The sequence below is a fragment of the Sphaerodactylus townsendi genome, linkage group LG14, assembly GCF_021028975.2.
Source record: "Sphaerodactylus townsendi isolate TG3544 linkage group LG14, MPM_Stown_v2.3, whole genome shotgun sequence".
In the NCBI taxonomy this organism is placed as follows: domain Eukaryota; kingdom Metazoa; phylum Chordata; class Lepidosauria; order Squamata; family Sphaerodactylidae; genus Sphaerodactylus; species Sphaerodactylus townsendi.
In genome coordinates, this window is record NC_059438.1 from 33391606 (window position 1) to 33410936 (window position 19331).

At 42.8% G+C, this 19331-nt stretch overlaps 1 protein-coding gene across 4 annotated transcripts in view; it reads right to left on the reverse strand.

Annotated features, from left to right (window-relative positions):
• Positions 1-19331, reverse strand: part of LOC125443478 (phosphofurin acidic cluster sorting protein 2-like) — an 84465-nt gene that overhangs the window by 36461 nt on the left and 28673 nt on the right. For 3 of the 4 annotated variants that reach the window (XM_048515621.1, XM_048515619.1, XM_048515622.1), the window contains 8 exons: positions 17368-17458; positions 15971-16095; positions 13941-14073; positions 12762-12866; positions 10489-10595; positions 8523-8677; positions 6404-6514; positions 3283-3391 (listed from right to left, as the gene is read on the reverse strand). In XM_048515621.1, the coding sequence (XP_048371578.1) occupies positions 3283-3391; positions 6404-6514; positions 8523-8677; positions 10489-10595; positions 12762-12866; positions 13941-14073; positions 15971-16095; positions 17368-17458 (936 nt within the window). Of the gene's footprint in view, positions 1-92; positions 126-3282; positions 3392-6403; positions 6515-8522; positions 8678-10488; positions 10596-12761; positions 12867-13940; positions 14074-15970; positions 16096-17367; positions 17459-19331 lie in introns of all 4 variants that reach the window. The other variant, XM_048515623.1, reaches the window with a different exon arrangement.

The following is a 19331-nucleotide window of genomic DNA, read 5'->3' on the forward strand; positions in this document are numbered from 1 at the left end:
GTATGCATTAGACTGTTAAAGGAAAAATAAAAGACCAGCCCAGGAAAAAGGTGGGATAACAGAATGGGAAGGAAATCTAGATAAACTATTACCTTACATTAAAATCAAAATGAAAGTTCTTTTTCCTTTTCCGAAAGCAACCAAAAGAAGAAAATACATTACTGTACTTACAAAGAAGACCACTTTCATCACTGGGTTCTTCCATTAGCCCAGCAGAACAGGAACCGCAGGAACTGAGCAATCTTGCACCACATACTTTTTCTCATCTTAACCTACCACACAAGTTTGTTGTGATAATAAAATAGCAGAGCAGAGAACTCTGGGTCCCTGCTGCACCTCCATCATAACATGAAAATCTCAGAATAATTGGGAGGACCCAGCATGGTGTAGTGCAGTGGTGGCGAACCTATGGCACAGATGCCAGAGGTGGCACTCAGAGCCCTCTCTGTGGGCACACGTGCAGAGAGTTCATCATGGGGGTGGGGCGGAAAATTGCCCCACACACATCTAGGCTGGCCTGAGCTGCTGGGCACGACATGCGCGCACCACAGCGAGCAGGAAGGACTCGGCTATTTTGTGGTGGGGGTTTATCGAGTTTCAGAAAGAGAAAGTTTTACTTCCCTCTCCCCCCACACCCCTCCCCCTCCCTGCCAGGCATTAGCATTAAACCTAAGACCTAGTTTTAGGGAAGCAGTGTAGGTAACCCTGTTAAGCACTGTTAAGCCCCACTGATTTTCATGGGAAAACTAAAGCGCAATCCTTTACCTGGGAGTAAGCTCAGTTGCTAGCAATGGGGCTTGCTTCTGAGTAAACCTTCCTAAGGTCATGATTCACCCATTTGAAGCATTGCACAGTTGCTTCAAAGCAAAGCCACTGACTACCACCAAGCTAACTCCCAAGTAATGCGTACCTCGGAGCCAACCTTAGTATTCAGGTTAAACTGCCATGTTGGCACTTTGCAATAAATAAGTGGGTTTGGGGTTGCAGTTTGGGCACTCGGTCTCGAAAAGGTTCGCCATCACTGGTCTAGAGTCTAAGCTAACCAGGCAGGTATGGCCCCAAACTGGCACGGAATTCGCACCACTGTTGAGGATGTCCTTGGCAGCTATCCTTTGGCTCATCTCAACGTCTACCAGAAGTTATTGTCGTCTCTGCCATGTCCCACTACAGACTGAAAAAGCGTGTTATCCGTTTCCCAATCGTAAAACAATTAAAGTTTTGCTTCAAGTTGCTGGAAAGATTTAGAGTATAGAAATGGCATCAACAATAAATGCAAGAAAATCACACTTTGCAAGAAAATCACACTTTGATGAGGGAAATCCTTTGCTCCATTGAAACAATCCATTGGATTCAACTCAATATGTGGTTTAACTTCAAAGAAATCCCAATTAAAAAAATAATTCTGAAACACGCACGAAGATGCTCTTTCACAAACCCAAAAGACCCTTTCCAAAATGACTCCTCATGAAACTTCGCCTGCCTCTTTTTAGAATACCTTTCTTGCTTTATCACTCTGTTCCATGCAGAACTCATATCTCATGAAATAACGGAGAGAAGGAACCAATAACCCTCGGGGAAAAAACTTGGCCTTAAAATCTCTAAATTTTCTAAAATCTCTAAAATTTCTAAATAATTCATGACGTACTGTGATCAGGACAGTAAAATTGTAGAGTACATTTTAACTGTAGAGAATTTTAACTGCAAAGCTTTTCCAAACATAAAGACAAATCTTAAGTGTAAATTTTTCAAGAAAAGGGAAAATCAAGAAGTCTTATATCTGTTCCCAATTTATTTCAATAGATCATTATATAATTTAAATTTCACCCCCCCCATGTTTCGAACATTGTGTTTATAAAATTAACTGAGATGACTAAAACTATTTGACAGTGTACACAATTTAACAAAGATTGATAACATTTGGTCTGCCTCCTTCTGCGACAAACGATCCAGCAAACAATGATAATGACATTAAAAATACATCAATGCAGATGGAAAGAAAATAGTAACAATATTTTAAATTATGTTGGTCACAGTATATCTAGTATTGTAACATCTACCCAAAGCTTGAGATGTTTTCTTTCATATTGTTTGTTTCATGCTGCTATCTTAATTACTTCAGAATACTGGACTGTCAAACTCGCGGCCCTCCAAATGTTATGGACTACAGTTCCCATCATCTGGCAGGGGATGATGGGAACTGTAGTCCATAACATTATTATTATTATTATTAAACTTGTAAACCGCCCTCCCCCGGAGAGCTCATCTGGAGGGCCGCGAGTTTGACACCTATGAATGGAGTGAAAAATAAAAGGGGCAGGAAAGATTTGGGGGAGTTGGGAGTTAGAAGACTTTTCGTACAATGGGCCTTCTATAAATGCAGATATTTTAATTTGTAATCCCATAGACAGCTAGAGTCACCAACAAAGCTGTCCTGGCGTGTATTAACCCAGAGATGTCCCTGGAGGGCAAGATCATTAGACAGAAGCTGACCTATTTCGGACATGTGATGAGGGCAAATCCACTGGGAAAAGAGATGCTACTCAGAATGGTCAGTGGTAAATGGAAACGGGGTAGGCCAAGGACTCACTGGTTGGAAACCATGAAGAGGGTCATGGGCACGAACATCAACCAATTGAAAGAAGTCGTGGCAAACAGGAAAGCAAGGAGGGGGCTGGCTTACAGAGTATCCAAGAATCGGACATGACTAAACGGATAAAGAGAAGAGCATAAACACGTTATGTGTTTTTGATACTTAGCAGTTTTATATTTAGTGGCCCCTTTAACTATGTCTAGACCTTTTAGGTACTTCATTTTGACTTTTTGTAAGTGACAGAACACACAAGCCTGAACGTTTTGGCGTAGCAAATGCTCTTGCTGCAGTTAGATGGGAACTTGGGTCTCATGGAACCTCAGTGGCATGGGAAGCAAAGACAAGGCTGCAGCGAAACACAAGCCCCCGCTTCTTGGTGCCTTGTTCCTTATTTGGACTGTTGTACAAATTATAGATCTGGTTTGAATTGACCATAGGGACCACTGCACAGCCACAACTTTCTTTGTCTAAAACACGCACACACACACACCGAGTCCTGACTATCATTTCACCAGGACTGCTCTGAACACAGAGTATGACTGATTGATCACATTCGTACCCTGCCACAAAAAGTGGAAATGGTGTCAGGATAACATAGTTTTCCTCTCGGAAGATATTTCAGAACTGAAACAGTGTTCGTCCATCTGCCAGATTTCTCCATCACTGAAAACATTTCTTTCAAAGTCATGTACCTTTTCTGCTTATATGTCAACATGGCCTCTGCAATTGGTAACTGGTGGGCACAGTTTGCTCCTGCTATATACTGGGTTATTCTGGAGACAATATCTGGCGATTCCTGAACTGCAACAACAAACAAACACAAACAACATGATGAGACAGTGGGGTCACACTCACATTTTTCAGGAACTGGGCGACCTTTGGGGACCAGCCAAGCCTGTACAAAATAGATGGTCTTCACTTGAAATGCCAAGTGAACCAGATGCGAGTATCTTACACTCAAAATGTCACAGACTGTATATTCCTCAAGCAAAAGCCAATAGGAGTAGAGGAACTTCCATTTTGGGAAAACTCAACCCCTGGGGACGGTTGTAGAAATTTTTCAATTTTCTCAGTAGGCAAGAAGAGTAAAAATTATTTATTTATTTATTTATTTTATTAGTCTTGATAGACTGCCCAACTCCCGAAGGGCTCTGGGCGGTGTACAATGAGACATAAAACAAATACAATATAAGATCTCATAAATATATTATAGCAATAAAACATTAAAATTCATTAAAATACATTATAGCAGCAATTCCAAGAATTACAGATAAAAATACATGCACAGATGCATGCACAGATGGCGCCCAACCCAAAGGCCAGGAGGGCCAGCACTGCCCAAAAATAGATGGAATCAGCAATCAGGCAATGCTGAAGATGGCAAAACTGTCGTGGGGGCTTCAGAGGGGGCAGGCAGTCTGCGGCTGGCATCCCCAAAGGCCCGGTGGAATAACTCGGTCTTACAGGCCCTGTGGAACTCTCCAAGGTCCTGCAGGGCCCGGGCAGAAGATGGTAAAGCATTCCACCAGGACGGGGCCAGGGCTGTAAAGGCCCTGGTCCAGGTAGAGGCCAGCCGCATCGACGATCAGTTAAGGAACAGTCGCCATTTAGAGGAGTCAAGAGTCAAAATTATGCACACTGTTAAAAGGATGATGAAGAAGAAGAGTTTGGATTTATATCCCCCCTTTCTCTCCTGAAGGAGACTCAAAGGGGCTTACAATCTCCTTTCCCTTCCCCCCTCACAACAAACACCCTGTGAGGTGGGTGGGGCTGAGAGAGTTCCGAAAAGCTGTGACTAGCCCAAGGTCACCCAGCTGGCGTGTGTGGGAGTGTACAGGCTAATCTGAATTCCCCAGATAAGCCTCCACAACTCAAGCGGCAGAGCTGGGAATCAAACCCGGTTCCTCCAGATCAGAGTGCACCTGCTCTTGGCCACTGCTCTTAGCCACTACGCCACTGCTGCTCCTGATGAGGTATATCAGTGTTAATTATCAGCTCTGGAACCCTTTGCTCAGTGGTGGAATGCTTTGTACTAAAAGAAGGTATAGCTGTAGATGACATATCAAAAAATGGGTGTGATGGGACAAATTGGTAAGGTTCGGGTTAGGGTTAGGGCCATCCCTGGTAAAAACCTCTACAGGAAGAATAGGAAAGGCAACAGACTGGGAATAAAACAGCCAGTGTAGTAAACCCCTTAGACAAGTTCCTAGTCCAGACAGATTTAGAATACCATGTACAAATCTAGTTACTGCATCTCAAAAAGGATATTGTCCCCTGAATGAAATATTTTGTACTGTCTATTTCTAAAGCCTAACAAAAGCAATCAATCAATCAATAATACTGCAGAGCTGGCAACCAAAATGATCATAAGACTGAACAGCTTGCCTTATGAGGCAAAGCTAAGGTTTTTGTTTATTTTAGTTTTAAAACGATGGCTTGGGGGTGAGGCATGACTGAGATCTGTAAAATTAGGAATGGTATAGAAAAAGTGGATATGACATTTAAATTTAGATTTAAAAGGTGGTTTGAAAATTTATGGAAGATGGGCCTATTGCTGACTGCGAGTTGCGATAGCTAAATGGGACCTCTGGTTGTCAGAGCCCTCCGGTTGTCAGAGCCCTCAGAGCCCTCCGGGGACGGGGCGGTATAGAAGCCTAAAGTATAAATAAATGAATGAATGAATGAATGAATGAATGAATGAATGAATGAATAAATAAATAAATAAATAAATAAAATAAAGTGCTGTTAGATGCTGGGGAGCAGACAGCAGGTGAGGATTGCTGCACTAGGCCACCAGTGTCCAATTCTGGCCCTCCATTGAACTGGCAGGGGCTGATGGGAAGTGTGGTTCGTGACCTTCTGGCGGGCCAGAGTTGGACACCCCTGCACTAGGCCATTAATATACATCTTTTTCTATCACAGTTCAATGACTTGTGCATACAGCAAATGAAAACATCATACACTTTATCAGCTAGTGGGCTCGAGGTTGACCCAGTGACATATTACTTATCTCTCAGTCTCGGCAAAAAAAACCAGACACCAACAATGGGTGCCAACCTCTACTAAAAAGAAAGCAAGCAGGTAATGGAAAAAAGAAGACCCAATGGAAGTAAATATGTATTTGATGAGCAAATGAGATTAGTAGTAAGGTACAGAAATATAAGGAACAACCAGTACAACTCTGATTTCAACAAAAGGCAGGGAATGTAAGAAAGCAATAATAATAATAATAATAATAATAATAATAATAATAATAATAATAATAATAATAATAATAAGAAGAAGAAGAAGAAGAAGAAGAAGAAGAAGAAGAAGAGAAAGAAGAAGGAGAAGAAGAAGAAGAAGAAGAAGAAGAAGAAGAAGAAGAAGAAGAAGAAGAAGAAGAAGAAGAAGAAGAAGAAGAAGAAGAAGAAGAAGAAGAAGAAGAGGAGGAGGAGGAGGAGGAGGAGGAGGAGGAGTTTGGATTTATATCCCCCCTTTCTCAAAGGGGCTTACAATCTCCTTTCCCTCCCCCCCTCACAACAAACACCCTGTGAGGTAGGTGGGGCTGAGAGAGCTCTGAACTGTGACTAGCCCAAGGCCACCCAGCTGGCATGTGTCGGAGTGCACAAGCTAATCTGGTTCACCAGACAAGCCTCCACAGCTCAAGTGGCAGAGCGGGGAATCAAACCCAGTTCTCCAGATCAGAGTACACCTCACTCTTAACCACTACACTATGCTGGCTCTCCAAAAAGCAACACTTTTTTCAAGTTACCAATTCAAGTTGTTTGCATCATGCATCATTTGGGCACTCGGGTATTTGGACACACTCACCAGCACCTTGAGCTTCAAGCTTGTTAAACAAGTCTCTCCAGGACAGATCTTGGAAGAAGTTGTTATATCGGTAATCAACTGAGCCCAGATACTGTGCTACTGGGTGAGTCCCTATAAGATGGCAACGACAGAACAATGTTACACTGCTCAGATTTAACTGTCTCTTCTTTTAGCATTTCAATCTACAGATTTACCAACATCATAGAAATGAGATTTTAAATTACAACAAAAAATATATGAATGAGCAAAATGAAGCTCCGTAATAAATACTAAGCCAGACCACTGGTCTATCAAAGCTGGTAGACTGAAAATGGTCGTGTTTGGTTGTGCTAAATTCTGAGGGAAAGAAATTAATTACACAGGCAAAATCAATAACCACCTGTATTTGTGCATTCTCTGGTGGGGTTCCCACCTCATGGAATGGCCTGTCTGACGGGGTTAAAAATTTTCAGCATTTCAGTATGCATTTTTTTCCATTTCTTTGTCTTTTTGCATGACCACAACATATAATGAACAGCCCACCTCTTAACATTTCCCTGTTTAGCTCTTGCCATCTTCTCAACATCCTTTAGAGTAAACATATCACCGATAAAAGCATCTTATACCATTTTTCTCTTAATGTTTGACTGGCTGTAACGTTCATCTCTTTCATCCGTAAGGTTTCCCATTGCTGATGAGATATGTCTTCCTCAAAATTTTGCATCCATCTAGCCATATCATGTTTTAATTTGTACCGTTTCTGTGTCGGATTGAAGTAATGGCATAGAAATTCATCCTAATAAATGTCCTTTTTGCTGCATGATCACCTTTTCAAAGTTCAGTTAGCTCCTGCCAGCATCTGGCAGGGGCTGATGGGAATTGTACTCCATGAACATCTAGAGGGCCAGACCTGGACACCCCTGACCTAAGCCCTCTAAGTGATATGCATTCTAAGTGTCTATGACATAAAGCCCATGATGCACACCCTGTCACTTGAGTTGTGTGTGTGCCGGAGGAAGTAGTCCTTAGGAGGGTTGTGATGGTATCACAGGAATTGATATCCACAGGTGCACTGGGGAAAGCAGTTGCCTTTCATACTCCAGGCACTCCATGGGAATGTTTGGACGTGCTCAGACTGGATGAAACTGCAGTCTATGATATTGACTAAGCCAGTGATGGCTTAATCTCCATGGGCACGGGTGCCAGAGGTGGCACTCAGAGCCCTCTCTGTGGGCACACGCAAACAGAGTTCATCATGTGGGGGGTGGAAAATCACTCCCCCTCACACACATCTAGGCTGGCCTGGGCTGCTGGGCTCGATTATTAGCATTAAACCTAAGACCTAGTTTTGGGGAAGCAGTGTAGGTAACTCTGTTAAGCGCTGTTAAACCCCACTGATTTTCATGCAAAGAACTAAAGCGCGATCTTTTACCTGGGAGTAAGCTCGGTTGCTGGCAATGGGGCTTGCTTCTGAGTAAACCCTCCTAGGGTCGTGATTCACCCATTTGAAGAGTTGCATGGTTGCTTCAAAGCAAAGCCAACAACTACCACCAAGCTTACTCCTGAGTAACACACGCCTCAGAGCCAACCATTTTTTCTTAACTAAAACCTCAGTATTCAGGTTAAATTGCCGTGTTGGCACTTTGCGATAAATAAGTGGGTTTTGGGTTGCAGTTTGGGCACTCGGTCTCAAAAAGGTTCGCCATCACTGGACTAAGCCCTCCTGCACCACATATACAACCCTGAGCCCACTAAACTCTATGCCAGCATTGGGGTTGCACCAAGAGACTCTTAGTTTTTCTTCCTACTCTGTTGCAGAGACTGAAACCACAATAACTTGAGTATGTCAACAATGAGGACAGTATGCGACTGTAACAATTTCACAAAGGACTGTAACAATTCCACAAACACAACCTTGGCACACCGAATTGAGGAAGACCTTGGACTGGAACTAGGGATTTGTTCCCTAATGGCACATCTTTCTTCTGGTGAAAAGCCACGCCCTCTGGAGGAAGAGCCATGCAGCATCAGACAAACAGATTCACGGAATCCATCCCAATATGTGCCATTGGTGCTGAAAAGATTATGCTGCCCCCAATTACGAATAGTTAAAATTCACGAAAGATAAATCTATATTTACCCACTGGTATGACGAGAAACCTCATGTAGCTGAGCCAGTCCGGAGTTTTGTGAGATAGATGTTCTACAAAGAGTCTCAACACAGCGCTGAGGTAATTCTGGGCTCCAGCAATTGCAATTTTAATTGGGTTGGGAGGCTGAGAGTTGCAGTTGCAGCTAGACAAGAGAGGGAACGAACACATGTTCACATCACCACTGTTACAGAACAGACATTATAATTCTGTGAGGGAAGGTGGAAGCTGAGATAGAGCAGATTGATTAACTGTGCAATCCAAAAGGGGGGGGGGGGGCGAAGCCTCATTGGATGCGGCGTGACCCCTACGCTGGCACCAGCACCCACTGCAGCGTGCAAACTGGAATGGATGCTGCCATACAGGCACTTAGGCTGACACAGGGGGACAGAGCAGCAGCGTAGCACCCAAACCCAGAAAACAGGCTGAATGCCGTCACTGCTATGCCTTTCAGGCCTGTGCTGGTGTCCAAGGGGGAATTCCCAGGGAAGGAGTCAATTTTAGTCGACTTCCAGTGGGGTTTCAGCCTGGGAACGTCCCCTTACAGTGATTTAACTGACTACATTGTCGCTGGTTACTTGCGTGATGGGAACTGTAGTCCATAACATCTGGAGGGCCGCGAGTTTGACACCTATGTGCTAGGCCATCACATTGCTCGAGTTGTGCCCAATATTTTGCCCTCATGGGCTCCTTTTTTGACCAGTAGAACAATGTACCGTATATACTCATGTATAAGTTGAATTTTTCAGCACATTTTTAATGCTGAAAAAGCTCCCCTCGACTTATATGCGGGTCATTAAAAAATTTTGTGTGTTTTTACTTTGCCGGTCAGCAGGTGGCGCAGTTTTTATGCTAGCAGGAGGGCGACTAACATTTCAGGATACCCCTCTGTAGAAGATCCTCTCCCTGATGATACCGCCAGCCAAAGCTTTGGTAAAAGTTTGGTTCAGGGGGTCCAAAGTTATGGACCCCCAAAGGAGGTGCCCCCATTCCCCATTGTTTTCAATGGGAGATATTAGTAGATGGGGCTACCCTTTTGAGGGTCCATAACTTTGGATTCTTTCTGGAACTAGTCATTCACCAAACCTGACTGGTCTCACATCAGGAGAGCTCTCTTTATGATACCAGCCAGGTTTGGTGAAGTTTGGGTCAGGGGATCCAAAGTTATTGACCCCAAAGGGGAGTGCCCTCATCCCTGGCCATTGTTTACAATGGAAGCTAATAGTAGATCTTTCCATTTCTGAGATAATATCCCTCTTAAAATCTAAGTTGGGAAGGTCATACATTTGGGACATACAGATGATGATGAGGAATCCAGTTTTGAAGGATTTTAACTCTTGTGTTTTAGCTTGGTTGCTGGTTGAGCGAAGGTTTTTGTACTTTTAAAGTTATTGTTGATACCATATTGTTCTTGTTGACCCTCTTTTCCACTTACAAAGCCAGTTTACTGTTTTTTTCTCTTTGAAATAAATATTCAAAAACATTTAACCTACTGATGCTCTCAATTGATGCTGCTGCATTTCCTCTAACACCCTTTCTACTTTATAACAATGTCACGAAGTCAAATAAGTTTTCCCAGTTTTTTATGGTAAAATTAGGTGCCTCGACTTATATGCGGGTCGACTTATACACGAGTATATACGGTATGTAGAAAAAAGATCTTATGGGACATGCCTCTGAAGATGCCAGCCATAGATGCAGGCAAAGCGTCAGGAGCAAAACTACCAGACCTCGGCCACACAGCCCGGAAAACCCACCCCAGTCAGTTTCCAGTTACATCTTGCACATACTTCCCTTGGGGCAAGCAACTTTCATACTTTCTGACATCTGAATTCAGGGGCTCCTAAAAATAATAAATGACTGGCTGGATAGCTACACTGTGCCGGTAAAATGAGAGATCTGGGAGACAACTGGAAATGGGAAGTATGTATGATAACAGGAAATAAAGGAACTTACTATCTCTGTATTCTGGAGACAATAGTGCTAAAAGCTGCTTGAATATCAGCAGGCGAGCATGTGCAAACAACTGGAAGAGCGTGTTTTTGCAAGACATCTGAAAGAAACTAAAAAGGACATGCAAGTCTTTCAAATAGGGCACTTTATCTAAAAATCCAGTTGGGGAGTCAGGGCTGAGGCAATACCAGCTAGTCATAAGAAGCCCAACAGCAAAGTCCCATTGCTGCTCAAGTCAATTAGCACATACATACATAAAACCTTTATTAGGCATAATACCAATATAACAACCAGCATTATCCAGGCAAATGTTCCATACATAAAACCATCACAGGTATTATTCCAAAGTTCCTAAAAGGAACCTAGCTACAGAATTTAAAATCACAGAAGAAGAGTTGTTTAGTAGGAATGCAACCTTCCCAGCAACAGAGTATTCCCTAAACTTAGCAGGAAGAAGAGACAAAAGCCTGGTCCTAGCTTCTTCGTATTTGGGGCAATTAAGCATTATATGTTCCATAGATTGCACCACTATAGAACAGTGGGGGCATTTCCGCTCTTGTGAATCAATTTTAAGAAACCTCCCTTGGAGTACAGAACAAGGGAAGGAATTACAACGAGCCCTTGTGTATATCCATCTAAGCTTGGGCTCTTGGAGTATACTCAGATAGTCTGCCATCAGATTGGTTTTGAATTTGATGTTGAAAAAGAAGGGGGAACAGTTACTTCGCGCTTGGCCTTGTAGAACTTGTAGCTCCTGGTCAAGGAGTCGCCTTTTTAGTTGAAAAAAGAGTTCGGAAGGAGGTAGCATTTGTAAAGAGTCCCAGGAGAATCCCAGGGAAAGTATTAAGTCAATTAGCACATCTAACTTGAGTCTGGGAATATCACATGACTTGTCCTGGGCCAATTTTATTAAGATGCTTACATTACAGGCTGGCTGGCTGGCTGTTTCTTTGGTACCGCACAATCCTCATGGTAAACTAGCATGGTCAACTTGGTATTTGAATGATTCAATATGCACCCAGATCATGGACCAATACAAACAGAATTAACTCACTCAAAAAAGGTAAAAATCAGAATACGCGTAGAAACTTTCATAAGAACAATTTCAACACATGGAAACACCATGGAACAAGAAACCTGCAACCTCCAATCCAGAAAAAAAATTAGTTGTACAAGGAATCTATTTACAATATAGTCAGCACGCTGAATATGGTGGGGAGAAAAACACCTGGGCAAAGGACAGCTTGCAGCGGTCCCTCTATTGTCCAGAAACTGGTTTGGGAGCAACAAGGGGTCACCTTCATGATAAAATTGGTACCACAGTGTATGATCCACGGTGCTTGGACACTGCTTTACATACATACATATCTATATAGATATATTGCTTTATACACAGACAACTTTCAATTCTACTGGTTCAAAGTCATCGAGAACAAAATCAGAACCATAGGATTTGATTTGGACAATGTTGGGACTGATAGTGAACTGCATATTTTCAATCAGATCCGCGAAAGACTGAGGGATCTGGAACATCATCGTTTCTATCCAACAAAGGCGGCTGTATGCTCTCCTCGCTCCCTCGGAATACAAGTTACAGAGCAAGAGCTAAATATCTCTCATCTCTGTTATCCATTAACCAACGTCGAGCATTCATGCTAGCACGCCTCAATATTTTCCCATCAGCGGAAACCTCAGGGAGATACCTCCAGATCCCTAAACATCAGAGACTATGCCGTTGCGGATGTAGATCTATAGAAACCATAACTCATATTCTTCTGGAATGCTGTCTTCACAGTAACCTGCGCATGATTTTAATTCACCCTTTGTTGCTTCCAAGACTTGAGCACTCCAAGTTCCAGACCACTCGCTTTCTGCTAAGTGACTGTAATCCATCGATCACCTTGGCAGTGGCTAAATTCTTGGAAAGCATTTTAAACACCCGTATTTAAATGTTTTAAAAGTTTTCTCTTTTAAATGGAAACATACTAATAATTTATATGCCATTAAAGGTTAAAATGAAATGAAATGCTTTATAAACACACACACACATATACATACATACATGCATACATACACAAACACACACAGAATTTTAATGTTGCATTAAAAATGTTTAAAGAGATGCAAAGATTCAAATGTAGGCCTCGTTTCTTAAAACTTGGAAGATTTTTGGTGCCGCCAGAGACCTGGCAAAAATATTACTGCACAGGTGGCCTTTTGATGAGCTTAGCAAAGGCCTGAAGTTGACATGTGATAGTAACATAAAGCGTCTTTACCTGTCCTTGCCAGTCGGAAGAATTGACAAGAATAATGTTTTCTGGGAGGTGGTCATCTGAGATCAGGATGTGATTCAGTTGGTCGTACACAGTTTTCCTAGGGATCTGTGCAAACAAATACCAGAATTCATTTTGGGGATAAAGGACCTTTATCAAGAAGCCTGGTCTCTGATTCGATAGTTTCCCCACTATATACACTGCATGTCAGGGGGTGCTCTATTTACTCACGTTATTTACTCCATCTTTAGAACCCCAGGGATATGTTAATGAGTAAACAACATATTACAGTCTTTATGTGTATCTACCTGTCTCAGAATATATTATACGCTGATGACACGCTGGTGTTACCTTCAGAGTCTTTGGCTCAGCAGATCTTATCTATGAGAAGCATATTGGTTTGATCTGGTATAAATCCCAGTTTTGCTCTATAGGGCAGTGATGGCGAACCTTTTTGATGCTGAGTGCCAAAATTGCAACCCAAACCCCACTTATTTATCGCAAAGTGCCAACCTGAATGCTGAGGTTTAGTTTAGAAAAAAATGGTTGGTTCCCTCTTCCTCCGCCCCACCAGCTTGAGCAGGGGCCAGCCTGCTCTAGCCTCCAGCAAGTCCTGTGCCCATCACTCTGTGTCTCTCCAGCATCCCAGCCTCCTCTGCCCCCCACCCCAGGCAGCAGCCACCCAGAGCACAGGCACCAGGCCCACCAGCCAAGTCCTCCCTGCTCACCGCGGTGCGCGCACGTCGTGCTCAGTGGCCCAGGCCAGCCTAGATGTGTGTGTGCGGGGGTGGGGGTGATTTTCCACTCCCCACATGACAAACTCTGCGCATGCCCACAGAGAAGGCACCGAGTGCCACCTCTGGCACCCGTGCCATCGGTTCGCCATTACTGATCTATTGTTTAGGTCTCATTATTCCAAGAAATATTTGCTCCATACTTCAAGCGAGCATGAAGGGAATTTGAAATCAGGAGTACAAACTTAAGGTGGGTTGTTATTTGTCTCACTCTTTGAAGGGGCTGCCAGTTCATATTCCTCTTAAACATTTTGTAAAGTTGGATTATTTAATGTGTGTGTATATGTGTATATACACACACATATATATGTATACACACACACACCTCCTCATTTCAAATGAAATGCATCCTAAAAGGGAGAGGGGTCCCTTAAAGTGCTCCTGTCACCTGCAAATGGTGCCTGGTGTCTGGAGACCGTTCGTTGTCTAGACTGTTCGCTCGTTCGTTCTGCTGCCTTGCCGGCTGCCTTTCTTTCAGTGATGTGCTTCTTCCCCTGCGACCCGTCTGCTTTCCCTCCGACCTGCAGAGAAGCAAAAGTTTGCATCTTTACCACTAAAATGAAGACAGAAGCCTCGACGCTGCAACTTTCCTGAAGCACAGAAGGAAAAGGTAAGAAACAAAACTGCCATGCTTTCCCGTATTCTCAAGTGCCAACGGCATTGCAGAAAAGGGCAGGAATTAAAGCACAGAAGAAACTGTATGGTACCAGGCACCAAACCATTCCAGATGGCTTCTCTCAGATATTTCGGTTCTCCCTAAAAAGAACCGCTTTGGTAAGCTGATCTTCAAACAGTTCTGGGAAGGGAAAAACCTTTTTTGTTTGGTGGGGAGCTGGAAAATACTCAGCATCCCCTTTATGTCTGGACTTGCGCTTAGGTTATATTTAACTGAATAACTGAAAGAATCTGAATTACTTAATACTGAAAAGGAAGAAAAAAAGTTCAATCTCTTGATTGTATGTGGGAACCAGACTTCCCTTTTCCCATTCTTATATAATCAACTGATACTTTTAAGGTCCCTCCAATTTTAGATAACGCCGACCCCACCGTTTGCATGAATGTAGCTAATTTCCCATTAAATACTATAGACTTATCTCTAGATCAGGGGTCCCCAACTACGGCCCGGGGGCCAAATGTGGCCCCCTGAAGGGATTTATCTGGCCCGCCAGGCATGGTGGCGATGGCTCCATTCATGTGCAGTGGGGGCTCGAGGGAGAGGAGGAACTGGCCCCAACGGCTGTTGATTGCAATTACATGATGGCACCCCCAAATCTCCATGAATTTTCTGATCCAGAGTTGGGAAACCTTACATGTGGCAACGCCTGCTCCGCCCTTCCCTCTCAGCTACTCCATGTGTTGCTCTCAGGCTTTCTGTTCCGCCCCACTCCCATTGGCATCAGCCAGGCTGGCGAATCGCTCACTGGCTGCTAGGGAGGAAAGAACCCAGGAAGATACCTGATCCTGGGTTAGATGGAATGCTTCATTGGGAAAGTTCTGCTTTTTTTTACAGGGGAAGGTATTCCACAGCCTCCCCAACAATATTTGGAGCCCACTCTGTACTTGACATACTTTGGTCACTGTTCTAAAAATAGACCTTGACAGAAAGGCTGAAAGGTGAAATCAAACATTTTACAATCATTTGTGCATAGGAATTTGTTCATAGTTTTTTTTAGTCCGGCCCTCCAACAGTCTGAGGGACAGTGAACTGGCCCCCTGTTTAAAAAGTTTGGGGACCCCTGCTCTAGATAGACATTAATTCATTAATTGGCTTGTAATATTATAACAATATTTATTTGATGTTTTATGTGTTAAGAGTTTTTTACAGCTGAAGCAACTTGTGTTTTTAGCCCTTTTTGTATTTTATGGATTGTATTTTAGCAATATGTTTATGCCAATAAAGGCTTCTTCTGATTGTGTGTGGTCAGGAGCTCTTTAAACATTTACATTTTCTAGCCACGTAGGCTGCAATTCGCAGGGTTGGAATCATTAACTGTGGCTTCCTGTCTGACATTTTATGGAATGTCAAAGCGTGAGTATTCTGAACGATTCACCAGTAAATTAAGTTATTTAACTCCACTTAAAGGATTATTATTGGTGCCCTGCCTATTTCAGCATATTTGTCCTTCTGTAAAACTGAAATACTGCAATGTCTCAATGTTATTTTGGATGTTTGCTTCAGCTAATTTTGTTAAAGTGCCACATTTCATCAACAGGACCTCACAGGTAGTTCGCCAGGATGTTGGACACAGTTTAAAAAGCACAGGGGGTCAGAATACTCTTTGGTCTGGAAAAAGCAGAATTAGATTGGAAGCAAAATAAGTCAGAATTCATTGGCCACAAGTGCTAATGAATCAGAATCAAAACATATATCTCCAGGCAACAAAGAGGTTCTGGAGTACTTCTACTCAGACATTATACCTAACGGAAGTAATGATGAGAGATTCTGTCTTTGTCATTCTGCCACTCGGTGGAAGCTTTTCAAGGAAGATATCCAATGAAGAAACTTGTTCCGTTTCCAGGGAGTCCTCTTGCTGAAGGTTCTCCTATTGACGCAAATAAAGACATGAGAATGAATGTTCTATAGTAGAGAGGCACCATGTTGGAAGGAACAATGGACATACGTCTGTCTAGATAAGTTCTTAAATCAAAAGCCTTTTATGAAAGGACAAAAGCACTTCCTTCCTTTTGCTGTCCTTGCCAAGTTCTCTTTCTCCCTTGCCACCAAAAAAGAAACACTCAGGGGGTTCACAGCCCACCAAAAATTAAATGGACAGCAAATACCCTTTAGATGTCATTTCATTTCATTACCTTTATCGGCATAATAAACAACAGAACAATAATTCCAATGTTATGTCCATATTGCTCAACCTCTGAGGAATCATTGGAGCATGTTCTATTAGCCTGCCCAAAATTCATAGATCTCAGACCTAGTTTGTTTTTTTCAACACTTGTGCCCCCCATATCCCAAACTGAACTGCCTCCTGAACAATGAGGATCCCAGGCAGTTGGAAATGGTGGCCAAGTTCCTGCTCGATATTGTGAAATAAGTTTCTGGCTCTCCTTTTATTCACTTATTTTCTTGAAGTTTGTACTGTATGAACTATGAGCAGTTGTTTTACTCCATCAAACTCTGGATCATACTACTGCACAGTTTTATCTGTATTTTCTCTTGATGCCTAATAAAGGTCCTTGAATTGAATTAAAATTCCAATGAGAAAGAATGGTTAAGAACGTATTGAAATAACAGTACATAGGAATTTGGCCACAGCCTCCAAAATCACATTGTTCTCGTTGTTGAGCAGAAATACAATTTTTTGTGAGTCGCTTGACTCAACTTGATCTACCAACAAGGGGGCTAGGAGCTTGGCTCTAATAGACGCCCTGTAGATGTCCTTGTGATGGAATATCAAGGAATCTAATTCAATTTGAAAGGTTCCTGTTCGGAGAGAAGAAACATAGTACCTGATATACGCGTTATAGTTTGCTTGCTGCAAGCCTGAGAAAGGATTTAAATGAGCAAATCAGCTTTGAAAGCTGGCATTTCCTTTTCATGAACGAGGTTACCTTCCCAGCTTGACAATGACAGAAACGTCACTGCTAAAGTTCATCAATGAAATTTCTTGCTGAATATAAAATATTGAGGGCGCCTCCTGTTTCTCTGATGAAGAAAACACTGCCTTTTCCCACACGTGGTGGAAATACATCCAGGCAAGTAATTACTGGGAAAAGGCATTATTGAACTGCATTGTAAAAATGGAATTATGAAGGTAATTAATGATATTAAGAAGGTAACAACACCAAAAAGGATCACTTACAGGACTGGGTGGCTCTTTCTGGCTTCTAACGCTGTGGAGGCTCCCAATTTCTGTCTGAGAGCTTGAGTGAGACATGCCTTCAAAGTAGGGCCTACAGTGAGAAAAACCAGGAACAGGTAGCAAGTTGCAGAGCCCCAGAACAACACTGAGGAAGGCAATCTGGGAGAACTGGCCCTCTTGGGTAATTCCTAGTTGTTGACAACAGTACCAAAAGCGGTACAACAAATCCCTTCATAAGTCAGGCAGGCTGGGAGAACACAACTCTGTCACAACTCTGGTGGCCACTACAGCCTACAAGTCTCAGAAGGTCAAAAGGTCCTCTCATGGGTCAGCTATTCCACCATAGATCAACTTCAAGCATCACCTTTCCTTTCCTAACCACCTTTTAGAAGGGTAGAGGACTGGAATTTTATCACTTTTCCTTTGATCCTTGCTGACTGTGTTTTGCACACAGACCACGTGTATATTATTTACAAGCCAGGGCTGGTTGGGACAGAAGGATCCCTTGGCAACAGATGAGAGGGGCTGAGTCATCGTTGGCAAACTGGTCCACCAAGAGGGGCAATTCCAAAGGATGCCTTCCTTTCTCTGCTGATGAAAATTCATATTCGTCTGGAAAAAAATAAGTTTGTCTAAGCACCATTATGTCAAAACTATTTTCTGCATTAATGAAGCATGTACAATTGTTCTAAACCGAGAAGAGGCTGATATCAGAACACAGTTGATCTGCATGTGTTAATTCAGATCCAATAAAAATCTAAACTATATATTTTTAGAAATGTGTTATTGCATAAGCTCAGTCACTGATGACGCCAGTATGTTTTGGAACTTTCCTCTCCAAGTGCTGTGCCTTTAAAATACTAAAATGAAATAGCCCCATTACACAAAATTTTAAGAGAGAAATCTCCAAGATTTATTGGCAAACTACTGGATATGACAGGGCCCGGAAATTCACAATCTCCTCGATCTCAATATTTATTGTCTGCAGGACAATATTATTGGCTGACACAAACGAGGCACTTAGAAGTAAATTTCTGATCAATATTATCATTCCTCGAGCTGCAAACTGATGTAATTGCTTCTGGTATTCTTTCTTAACAGCTGCCCTATTGTTCTGAGGATTTTTGTTGATGCAAATAAAGTGAACTGATACCAGTTTGTTTACCAGACACTCCAGATGCTGGAACGACTGTGCCCTACAGAAGGGACAGCTGTGCGTAAACATGCTGAGAAGACATTTGAGAATTTTGCCCTTATTCCCCAACACTATCAAGGGACCGCTGGAGGGAAGCCTGACCCAAATGCACAGGAATTTGTCAACTTTGAAGATCTTCTTCACCTCATCACAAGAGGCAGAGCCTGTTCAGTCTTTGTTTTACTTAAGAGCAGCAGTGGCATAGTGGTTAAGATAAGGTGTACTCTAATCTGGAGGAACCAGATTTGATTCCTCGCTCTGCTGCCTGAGCTGTGGAAGCTTATCTGGGAAATTCAGATTAGCCTGTGCATTCCCACACACGCCAGCTGGGTGACCTTGGGCTAGTCACAGTTCTTCTGAGCTCTCTCAGCCCCACCTACCTCACAGGGTGTTTGTTGTGGGGGGGGAAGGGAAAGGAGTTTTTAAACCCCTTTGAGACTCCTTACAGGAGAGAAAGGGGGATATAAATCTAACTCTTCTTCTTCTATGTGGTTCTCCCTGGAGAGACAGCCTCAAGTCTCCTTCCCTTGCCTACTTCTCCCATGAGGAAAAAAGGGCGAAACCAAGGATGTACAGCTATGTGCTGGAGAGGGGGTCTCTCTTGACAAGTATTGCAACAGGTTCCACATCCGAACCTCTTTCACCAGCAAACCATTCCAGAGCTAAAGATTGTATAGTCTGCCCTGCACTGCACTGACTTCCAAAAATCTCTCTGCAGTTCTTGATTCAATATTAACAAATAATTAAAAAGTAACACATTTATCGAACA